This window comes from Procambarus clarkii, chromosome 37, assembly GCF_040958095.1.
Source record: "Procambarus clarkii isolate CNS0578487 chromosome 37, FALCON_Pclarkii_2.0, whole genome shotgun sequence".
In the NCBI taxonomy this organism is placed as follows: domain Eukaryota; kingdom Metazoa; phylum Arthropoda; class Malacostraca; order Decapoda; family Cambaridae; genus Procambarus; species Procambarus clarkii.
In genome coordinates, this window is record NC_091186.1 from 19,355,015 (window position 1) to 19,367,060 (window position 12,046).

Here is a 12,046-nt window from a genome sequence, read left to right on the forward strand (position 1 = left end):
GTTAATAGGGATTGGGAAGCCTGTGAAATAGTACATAATAAAAAACCAGCTTTGAATGTAATGAAACGCCATTTTCTGGGTGAGCTCCAGAGGCTCCCTGGAGCTTATCGGGCTAATGTATGCTATATTAGACCGGGACATTAGCTAAGGAGTTGAGACCTACCAGCGCCAGAACCTGGCCCCTTCAGAGAGGTTACTGGGAAACCCCCCTTTGCGGTTGGGGTTTTCCTTATCTGCCATCAACTGGGGATAGGCACCCAGAAAGCTAGGCATGACAAAACAAATACCACATGGTAAATAGGTACCTGGGCGTTAGTCAGCTGTCACGGGCTGCTTCCTGGGGGTGGAGGCCTGGTCGAGGACCGGGCCGCGGGGACACTAAAGCCCCGAAATCATCTCAAGATATCTCAAGATGGTAAAAAACTGAAACACAAAACCAAGCAGAGGTAAAAACTCCCTACAATCCCAAGGAAAAAAGCAAACAAGCAAACATCACACTTTACTGCCACGCCGATTGTCCGCGTTCCCTCCCGAGAGGGGGGGGGGGGCCTGAACTTCACCGCGCCGGCTGCCTAGCATCAGTTCGGAAGCTAAGCTTCAACCAACGCGAAAAAAACACCGACAGGGCTCACCCAGAAAATGGCATTTCATTACATTCAACGCTGGTTTTCTGTGGAGAGCCCCTACGGCTCCCTGGAGCTTCATGCCCAAAGAGAAGGAAAAGAAAGGGCTGACACAGGAGGCGGCCACCACAAACTCCGCAACGCGAAGCTGTGACAACAGGCTGCAACCTGCGACCCAACACAAGAATGCACAGGAGCAGACATGCGCACAAAGAACGGGTGGCCAGGAACCTGTGCAACCCCCAAATCCACGCGTCCGAAATGAGCCCTAGACATCACCAACACGGCAGCGAAAGCTGAAATCGTCCGAATGGCATGGGCGCAAGGATAGACCGCAGGCTGGTAAATTTAAAAACTCTGCGAACGACCTGGGAGACCTGAGCCCTGAAACAAAGAACGAGGGGAACGGATCAACCTAAAGCGCATCCCCAGTCACGGTACGCGGGTAACAGCAAAGAGCCGCAACCGGACAATACATGACGCACCCCCGGCTGAACCAACCAATCATCAATAATCCAAGGATCCCTCCGGAAAGCAGCCGTCTCGACCGTCGCCAGAAGGACGGAGAAAGGCTGCAAACGTACAAACCTGCCACCAGTACCAAAAGAGCAGAAACCCCTGCACCGGAAGAGAGCCGGAAGCTCCCCAGCCCGACCCGCAGAGGCCCATGCCAACAAAATATGGCCTATGAAAAACAATCTTGAACCAAAGGGGCTACCACAAACTTAGGAGAAGAAGATAAGAGGGCATCCTGATCAAGGACCAGGACGGCTCAGGCGACGCATGAGCAGGCCAGAGGTGAAACAAAACACGAGAAAGCGTATGAAACGGGGCAGATATGACGTCCATCACGAACGCAAGCCGGAGCGGCTCCGCCAGCGCCGCACGAAACAAGGAGACAGTAAGAAACATCAAATAACTGTAATCCTGAAAACCCAAGAAAGGACAAGACAACCCGATGCAAAAGAGACGACAACCTACAAAGAGCAAGAAAATGACAAATCTAAACACCAGGAACGTCATACGGTCGCTGAGACGAAGCTTGCAGGTGGGACACCATCAACGAAACCACCTGATCACCATAGAGATGGTGATACACCATCTCTATGGACCATCTCTATGGTGTATCACCATACAGGGAAAAGGCCAAAACAGACCGAAAACCGAGAGACAAGGTGTGGGAACAAGCATATACATATAGGGGACAGAGCAAAAACCCTAGGGCCCAGACCCAAAACCAGACAGAAAACAGAAAACCGGTCTAAAACCAACACCCAAGCGTTCCCAGAGGAACAGAAGATGGGCAGAAAACACCAGAAAAGCAAAGAAACCCCTGAAAGAGGTGAAAAACTCACCCAGATGCTAGCTCGCACACCCAGGCGCATGTAAACAAACCGCAACACCGCCCTGGTGGCAACGCCGGGAAACTGGCAGAAGAAAATGGCCACCAGAAACAGGGGGGCCATGACCGACGCAATAGATACGAAAATACGCCAGAAAATGTGGGAAGCAAGCAGACTAGATGCACGAAAAATTCCGTCCAGAAGCAGAAAACCCAGGCAAGGGCAAACAGCCCCAGAACTGATAGCAGGCATCCCCCACAGCCCCAGGAACCGGAACAGAGGCCCCAGGGCAGAGCCCTCTTCCACGCCCTCTGCCCTTGAATTACACACTGCCCCCGAGACGAAGCACACAGATGGGAGACTAACAACGAAGCCACCAGCGCCCACACAAGAGACGAGAACTCGAGACAAAAAAAAAAAAAAGACATACAGACAGTATGGTTTTCGATCTGGAAAATCCTGTGTATCGAATTTACTCAGTTTCTATGATCGAGCCACAGAGATTTTACAGGAAAGAGATGGTTGGGTTGCAGGCGGTGAGTCACAATAACGTGGCTAAAGTATGTTGACCAGACCACACACTAGAAGGTAAAAGGACGACGACGTTTCTGTCCATCCTGGACCATTCTCAAGTCGATTGAGAATGGTCCAGGACGGACCGAAATGTCATCGTCCCTTCACCTTCTAGTGTGTGGTCTGGTCAACATGGTTGGGTTGACTGCATCTATCTGGACCTAAAAAAAGGCTTTCGACAGAGTTCCATATAAGAGGTTGTTCTGGAAACTGGAAAATATTGGAGGGTGTGTCAGGTATGTTTCTAACATGGATGAAAAATTTTCTGACTGATAGAAAAATGAGGGCAGTAATCAGAGGCAATGTATCTGACTTGAGAAATGTCACAAGTGGAGTACCACAGGGTTCAGTTCTTGCACCAGTGATGTTTATTGTCTACATTAATGATCTACCAGTTGGTATACAGAATTATATGAACATGTTTGCTGATGATGCTAAAATAATAGGAAGGATAAAAAACTTAGATGATTGTCATGCCCTTCAAGATGACCTGGACAAAATAAGTATATGGAGCACCACTTGGCAAATGGAATTTAATGTTAATAAATGCCACTTTATGGAATGTGGAATAGGAGAACATAGACCCCACACAAACTATATATTATGTGAGAAATTGTTAAAGAATTCTGATGAAGAAAGAGATCTAGGGGTGGTTCTAGATAGAAAACTATCACCTGAGGACCACATAAAGAACATTGTGTGAGGAGCCTATGCTACACTTTCTAACTTCAGAATTGCTTTTAAATACATGGATGGCGATATACTAAAGAAATTGTTCATGACTTTTGTTAGGCCAAAGCTAGAATATGCAGCTGTTGTGTGGTGCCCATATCTTAAGAAGCACATCAACAAACTGGAAAAGGTGCAAAGACATGCCACTAAGTGGCTCCCAGAACTGAAGGACAAGAGCTACGAGGAGAGGTATGAGGCATTAAATATGCCAAAAGTAGAAGATAGAAGAAAAAAGAGGCGATATGATCACTACGTACAAAATAGTAACAGGAATTGATAAAATCGACAGGGAAGACTTCCTGAGACCTGGAACTTCAAGAACAAGAGGTTATAGATTTAAACTAGCTAAACACAGATGCCGAAGAAATATAAGAAAATTCACCTTCGCAAATAGAGTGGTAGACGGTTGGAACAAGTTAAGTGAGAAGGTGGTGGAGGCCAAGACCGTCAGTAGTTTCAAAGCGTTATATGACAAAGAGTGCTGGGAAGACGGGACACCACGAGCGTAGCTCTCATCCTGTAACTACACTTAGGTAATTACACTTAGGTAATTACACACACACACACACACACACACACACACACACACACACACACACTCATCCCAGTAAGTAAAATGAGATAGATATATAATGTCAAAATACTTATCAAACATCTCTAGGTTATATATAATAAACAGAACATATATAATAAACAGAACACAAACCTCTTCCAGACTGAACAATACTCCACCAATGGGAGCCCCAAAAGCAACAGACACGCCGACTGCTGCAGCGGCAGAGAGAATTTCACGTTTCTTTGCTTCGTTTTTCCCGTATTTTGGGAAAAGATAAGACAGTATGTTTCCTGGAAGAAAATTCCTTCATTAAGCTATTTAAAGAATAACAATACCTGAAAGAGAATTCTGAATATGAATAGGGAAAAGGAAAAGGCATATTAAAAAAAAAAAAAAACAGCGTTGAATGTAATGAGACACCATTTTCTGGGTGAGACCCGGAGGCTCCCCGGAGCTTACTAGGCTGATATGCTAATGTCAGACTTTAGCATCAGTCATGTGTATGGAGTTCTTATGGGCCTACCGGGGATGACGAGCCAGAACCTGGCCTCCCTCAGAGAGGCATGGGGAGCAATGGCCTATAGAAACCCCCGTGTGGTTAGAAGCATTCTATGTCTGCCAATGACCGGGTCAGGCACCCAGAAAGGTGGGCATCCTAAAACAAACTCCTATTCTGGTGAAATTATTGCTACCAAAAGCCAAACAAGTGAATAGAACTCCCCTAAAAGAAACATGCAAATGATCATGACGTCACATGTCGCCGCGCCGCTGTCTGCGGGGTAGGGGGAAGGGGAAACCCCAGACCCCTCACGCCAGCTATCCACCCGTCAGTTCTGAGGCTGGATGTCAAAACAAGAAAAAAAAACGCCGACCGGGGGGAGGGAGGGAGGGAGGGATGCCGGGGAGCCCCGGGTCTCACCCAGAAAATGGCGTTTCATTACATTCAACGCTGGTTTTCTGGGGGGAGCCCCGTCGGTTCCCCAGAGCTAACTACCCACAGAGGAAAAACTTAGGGACATACCCAGGAAGCGGTCATTGCACGCTCCACAACTCGAAGGCGAGACAACTGGCTGCAACCGCCGACCCAAAACGACACAGGCCCGACTAGGCTCAGGGACGTGCACGAGGTAACGAGCAGCCAGGACCCTGTTCGACTGCCAAAAGCCCCGTGCTCGAATGTCAGCCCAGGACATGGTGCCAAAGATGGCAGCAAGAGCAGCGAACTTACAAACGTCATAGGCACTGGGATAGACCACAATCTGGCTAGCCTGAAAAACTCTGTGGACGACCTGGGAGAACCACACCCGCGAACAGGGAAGAAGGGAAACTGGATTAACCCAAAGCGCATCCCAGGACACAGAATGCATGGCGCGCAATAACGGCGAAGAGCCGCCACTGGCCACAACATGATGCACCCCCAGACCAATCAACCAAGCATCAACAACCCAGGCACCCCTCCGGAAAGCAGCAGTCCCATTCTTTGCCAGAAAAAAAGGAGACGGCTGCAGACGAACAAAACCAACACGAAGACCGAAAGAGCAGAAACCCCTGTGCTGGAGAAGAGCAAGAAGCTCCCCGACTCGACCCCTAGAGGCCAGCGCCAACAGAAAAGGAGCCCTGGAGAACAATCCTGAACCGAAGGGGCCGCAACAAACCGAGGAAAAAGAAAGAAAAGAGCACTCTGTCCAATGACCAGGACGGTTCAGGCGGTGCAAGAGCAGGCCAGAGGTGAAACAATGCATGAGACAGCTTGCGAAACGGTGCAGAAGTAACATCAATACCGAAAGCAAGCTGAAGCGGCTCCGTCAGCGCCACACGATACGAGGCGACAGTATGGGGCAAGATGACAGCCCCAAACCTCTATAAGAGAAGGACAAGACTATGCCAACAAACACAGCTACCGAAGAAGGGACAGAAGAAAAGGAAGGACTGCCAAAAATAATCACACTGCTGCCAAGAAGAAGCACACAGGTGGGACACCATCAACGAAGCCACCCGACCACCAACAGAAGGTGAAAGACTCGAGGCAGAACCGAACTGGCCCTGCCATGGGCCAATTGAGCCTAGGAAGAGGCAGAGCCGCGGGAAGATTTTGGATGCGACCACGGAGCCAGCAGAGCCGGAAACCCAAGTCGGCAAAGGAGGAGATGGAACGTCCGCCGTACAGAAAAATATCCCAACGCCGGCGAGCCCGCCAGGAGATCAGAGACGACAGTCCCGATGCACGATTCTAGAGAATGGGGAACCGAGAGATCGTGAAAACGCCAACAGGCCGGGTAAGCCAGAAAACCAGAAACCCAAACCTGGCAATAGGAGAGCCAAAAGGCACAAACAAAAAACACAACCATGTGTAGGATAAAAGGAGAAAACGGAAAAACACAAGAAAAGACCAGAAGAAAAAGCCCCAGCACCAATGGCCAGAGACAAGAGCATAGAAGGAAGATGAGGAACGAAGAAGGCAAGTAGCAAAACGGGAATGAAAGGGACACGACCAACAACACACAGAGCCACTCGTCACGTCCCAACAAACCACACCAACAACACAGTTGGGTGACACACCCCAACACAAGACGAAAAGGAAAAAAGGTGCAAAGGTACGCCACCAGACCAGTACCCGAACCAAGGAGTATGAGCCACGAGGATATGATCACCATATGTAAGATTCCTAAAGGAAGTGATAAGGTAGAGAAAGACCGACTACGGGACCCCAAGGGAACACGCACCAGGGGACACCAGTGGAATGAGAGCCCAAACAAGCCAAAGAGACATGGGAAAGAAGGAGTGCAGTGTCAGAGGAGTAGACAAGCGAAACACAAGAGGAAGCGACGTGGTGGAGGATGACACCATACACAGCTTCAAGCGCAGATAACATAGAGCCCGGCAGGTTCATGAACCTGCACATGAGCGAATGACAGGTGAGAAGCGGGACCAAAAAGCCAGAGCTCAACTCCCGCAAACACAACTAGGGAAGGACAACTAGGTAAATACCATACAGAGAATCCAATGTAAATGGAAGGGCTAAGCCAGGCACTGCAAGACGTGCAAGGAATGAGTGACCCAGAGAAAACCACGAAAAACGGGGCCGTGACCCCCCTTGCAACCATTAACCCAGATGAACAAGGCAGGCCCCAGAAAGAAGCACGGAAGGGCCAAAAAAAAACCCACAACCAATCCCCAAAATACATCCACAGCACGAAAACTGCAGCAAAATGTCACCTCAGAGCATCCAGACAGGAACACTTACCCCATAACATATACCCCAACCATTGTACCCCATAACCTGGTGGAGGTGGGGCCCCTATCTGGACTCAAGCATGGGCTGGACATGCATAAGAGTGGGACTGGATGGGTAAAAATAGGAGCTGCCTCATATAGCCCAATAGGCCTGCTGCAATCACCTGTGCTCTGATGTTCATATATCCGTATCCAAAAACACCAACCAGCGCCTGGTCGAAGGAGAAGCCAGACCGCATAAACTCACCTGCAGAATGTAGGCACGAACGTGTCATGACACAACGTAGCCGAGAGGATTCCGGGAGCACCACCAGTGGAAGAAGGCAGAGCCGCACTTGCAGGAGAAGAATAAGGGAGAGGCGAAGGAGGAGCTCCACACCCATACGCAGGGAAAACCCAGCGTCCTCTCCATATCGGCAATCCAGAAAACCCCCAGGAGCTACGGGGCACGGACTGGAGAATTAAGAAGAGCGAGAGGTTAAGCACCCGAGAGAAAAAAGGATGCAACCCCCAACTCACGTGCACATCGTCCACATCAAAACAACCACGGCGCATGTGCAGCAGGGATGCCAGACGTGGGTCACCAGAAGTCGCGGGCTGAGGAAAGAAACCATGAATGTGACGAGAAAAAAAAAAGAGACAAAATAGTGTTGTTAACGACCGAATCCGACATGAGAGTATACAGGGTAGTGGCCAAACGTAGTCGAAAAGAGCAGGAAGGAGCTGTGCTAAGAAACTTAGCACAGCTTCCCATTTGGGCTACAAAGAGCCCAACCAGGCTACAAGGAGCCCAATCTGGCAACCCTGTGCAGCGCATGACAGTGCATGGAGAGAGAGAGAGACAAACATGAAAGAACAAAACAGGACCAAAAACCGAGAAGCATGGAGAAGGACCAACAAGCCCCAGAAAGGACCGGAAGACAACAGACGTTCCAAGAATAGGGAAGAATCAAAACCTTCCCGATCCTTTTAGAACAAAGAAGCAAGCATGAAGCACGAAGACACAGAAAACAAGTTGCAACATAACTGTGGAACATGACTGTTCCCCCTCAGAGAGGCACGAGGCAACGGATAAAAATGCAAAGAAAACCTGAGAGCTAGAGCCCAAGCGGATTCCAAGGAGAGAACAAACACAGTCTGTCGGCACGTAAGGCAAGAAGCAAAGAACAGAAACCGCCTGCTTGAGAATTGGCACAAACAACTTCGACGAAGTAGCCACCGCCCTAGCCGCCGAGGAAAGCGCACCAGATGAAGACCCGGTACCCAACGTCTCTACATCCTCCTCAAGCCAGTACGAGGACATATCAAGAATGGAAAAGAAACATAAGACCGAGGCCAAATGCCCTTGGGCATGCAATCCTCAGTTACCAAGGAAGCCGAAAGGGAGGGAACTTACACGTGCAGCTGCACAATGCCAACATCCCAAGGAAGCACAGGGGCGAACAAGCATATGTTAAGGCACTCAAACTCGGTCCCCAGGTAAACCACAGTGAAAGTCTCCTGCCAATCAAGTGTGCAGTTCCGACTAAACCCATGCCACACACCCAATGAGAAAAAAGGACAGTCTGTCAACCAGGAAGACTCCGGTACCTCGTAACGCACCCAAAAGGGAAAGGTCAAACTGAACTCAATGAAAGACGGATCTATCACCGAGGGGTAATCCGGGTCGTGCAGGAGGTAAGCCGCTATAGCCTCCCGAACCTCCTTAGGTGTGATTCGAGAAGCTGAAAACCTCTAGAAGGAAGGAACCTAAGAACCCAGGGGGAACCCGGAACCGAACCTGGGGTGGAGCTGAACCCAAATCATACTCATACAGGGAAGGGGGGGGGGATAAGAAAACCCATCCCCTTGCAACAACAAACCCCGCTGCGAGGGTACCAACACCCAAGCAGGGTCAGCCCCCCCCCCCACCCAAGTCAACTCCTCCCCAGCCCCAGGACCTGGGGCAGAGCTGTCCTCCACACCCTCTGCCCTACAGAAAAGGCAGAGTCCTGGGGAAAGGCCGAGAAGAAGGGGGTCCGCTGGGAAGACCCAGAAGCCTTGGTGGGAGGAGCAGGTTTGAATGCCTTCATCGCCAACCTGGATGAAGCAGACCCCAAAGCCGCCTGAGTGTCACTTCCAGCTAAGCCCAGCCCTGACTCCGAAATCCCTTAGACGTTTGGGAGCCGAGAGCCGAGAGCCTTCAGCACAAACAACAAAAACCAGGAGCGGACTAGGGAGCGTGAACGAAACCAAAGTCGAAGCGACTAACACCCCCATGTTCGGGTCCCTAAAACCCAAGCGGGGCAGCCTCGGGGCATCCAGGTGAGCAACCAATCGAGCATACTGCAGCAATCGATATCGAGCATGCAACGGCGAAGCCGCCTTTACCCAAACATCAATATCAGTAGAATGAGTAAACTGGAGTACTAGCAAGGAACTAGACTCGCAAGACTCTGGGTCAAAAGTGTCATTGACCCAGAAGGCAGCATGAGGGAGGCAAAATTGGTGAGTGTCACCCTGAGACAAGGGGACAGAGCAACCATCAAACTTGCACTCAGTGAGTTAGAACCCAGCGGACACATCCATAGGTCCAAAGAGCCTCAATGGGGTTTTCCTGGGGTCCTTAGGCTGACTGCTAAGGGAAGCCCAGGCAAGGTACTGCTAACCAGTTGGCCCAAACTACCAAGAGAACTGCTAAAAACCAGAACCCTTGTGATGTGTACAAGTACAGGGGCCTAGTGGAGGACCCCAATATAACAGAAGGTGGAAAACCAAGGGGGCAGACCCCCACCAGACAAATTACAGAAAAAGAAAACCCTGCAAAAGCACATCCCCAGTTGGAACAGAACCGACCGCTGTGTATAATGGGAGACAAGCTGCGCAATACCTTGCACCCCTACCAGCAATGATACCATTTCCTACCCAAGGCCAAGCAGTGGCTACCAAAAAAAAAAAAAAAAAAAAAAAAAAAAAATCAGCTGGCCCCAAGGGCAGGCAATTGCAGAGCATCAACAGACCCCTATGGAAGCAGTTCCGGAATGCCCTGTGGAAGGGAACCTCAAGATGCAAGGGCAGTACTTACAGAGCACCTAGGAAAAGCGGCCCTAAGCGCATGCAGCCCCAGTACTGATCAGTAACTCCTGGCCTGTGCATCACACACTGCAGAAATACACCACAAGGGACAGAACTGCAGAGTCAGATGGTCAGAGTCTACAACCGCCACAGTCCACATCAGCTGAAGAACTGATAGCTGATGCTGCCGGCCACAGGGGAATTGGGGTGGGTGGATGGGTTGAGCGGACGATAGACGTTTGAGACGTTTGCTTGTTAGCTTGTTTTTGTTTGGGAATTCTGCCTACCAGATCAGCTTTTACCATGTGGGGCTTGTTTTGTTATGCCTCCCTTTCTGGGTGCCAAACCCCAGTCGATGGCAGACATGGAATGCTTCCAAATACATGGGGGGTTTCCACAGAACATTGCTCCTCATGCCTCTCTGAGGGGGCCAGGTCCTGGTTCATGGTCCCCAGCAGGCAAAAACTCCATCGACTGATGCCACAGTCTAACACATTCATATCAGCCCAGTAAGCTCCAGGGAGCCATAGGGGCTCTCCACAGAAAAGCTAACCAAATCCTGGGAATAATCAAGCGTACTTTTACCTTCAAGGAAAAGAAAGTAGTCGTTCAATTGTATAAATCTCTGGTGAGCCCCCACCTGGATTATTGCATCCAGGCATGGAGACCTCATCTTCAGAAAGACATAGTTGCTCTGGAGAAGATGTAACACTGGACAACAAAAATTATACCAGAGCTTAGTCATCTCATGTATCAGGAACAGTTGAGTGCCTCAAGGCTAACAATACTGCAAACAAGGCATGACAGTGTGGATCTCATCGAAACTTTTAAAATACTGTACAATTTGGAGGATGTCAATCCGGCAGCCCGTACTCCAAAAATGGGGAGGTAAATGTAACAGCACAAGTGCAATTACGTATTATTCATAGCAGACAGGAATTGTACTTATTTTCACTTAGTATTAAACTGCACTGTCAAATATATTGTGAATATTTGAGTTTACCTGGAAAGCTGAATAGAAAACCACAACCTAACCTAACCTTCTTAGTGTTTGAAGATAAGCATTTAATTGTTTCTTAATTACAATTAGTAGTTAACCTATAGCTATAGTGATATTACAGTTTTATAAAACCAATAAAACAAAACTTAAATATATTAATAAATTGTAAAGTAACTCAGATTTTAAAATTTTGTGTAAAATCTCTATTGTTTAATAAAACTGAAAAAGAAATTCCTGATATTTAAAACTTGTGTACTGTATAGCGAATTGAACCTGAAAACTTCTTCCTAAAATTCCGAGTGTCTTAACAGAAAACGAGGAGAATAAATGGGGGAGGTAAATGTAACAGCCTCATATGTGCAATTATGTACTATGAATGACAGTAAGGAAATGTACTTATTACACTTAGTATTAAACCGTACTGTCAATTCGGAGGATGGGTTGCAATCCGGACAATTTCTTCAAATGGTCAGATGTAACACAATGAAGAGTAACGGGTTCACGCTCAACAAGCCACAATGTAAGACAGAAAACAGGAGATGCTTTTTCACCTATTAGGTTGTAAATCCATGGAACTACCTTCCCGATTAACCCGAAAATGCCTAAACTTTGCTGTGTTTTAAAATTTAGCTGGAAAAGATCATCAGGGCAAATGGGGGAACATTTGACAAGCTGCCGGCTTCCTCTCCTCATCGAGGCCACTAGTATTAGTGGCCCTCAGGTAAATTTAGGTTATCCTCTCTGGGCACTGGGCTTATGCTCTCCAGGCATGGTGCTTATCCTCTCTGAGGTTGGTGCTAATTCTTTCAAGCCATGGGATTCATTTCCCTCCAGAGACGAGGCTTCTCCAGACATGGGGGGGCTTATCCCCTCCAGGTAATGTACTAGGATAAGTTTTGTGCTTTGATTAATTCCTTAACACATTATTCTA

General features: G+C 48.6%; 1 protein-coding gene across 22 annotated transcripts in view; it reads right to left on the reverse strand.

Moving 5' to 3' along the window:
• The window catches only part of ClC-c (chloride channel protein 3), a 165,057-nt gene that overhangs the window by 82,556 nt on the left and 70,455 nt on the right, over window positions 1–12,046 (reverse strand). For all 22 annotated transcript variants that reach the window (XR_011230662.1, XM_069337220.1, XM_069337218.1 and 19 more), the window contains one exon: window positions 3,978–4,117. Coding sequence is in view for 21 of the 22 variants with exons in the window: in XM_069337220.1 (XP_069193321.1) it covers window positions 3,978–4,117 (140 nt within the window). In the remaining variant the exon portion in view is untranslated. The remainder of the gene's footprint in view (window positions 1–3,977; window positions 4,118–12,046) is intronic.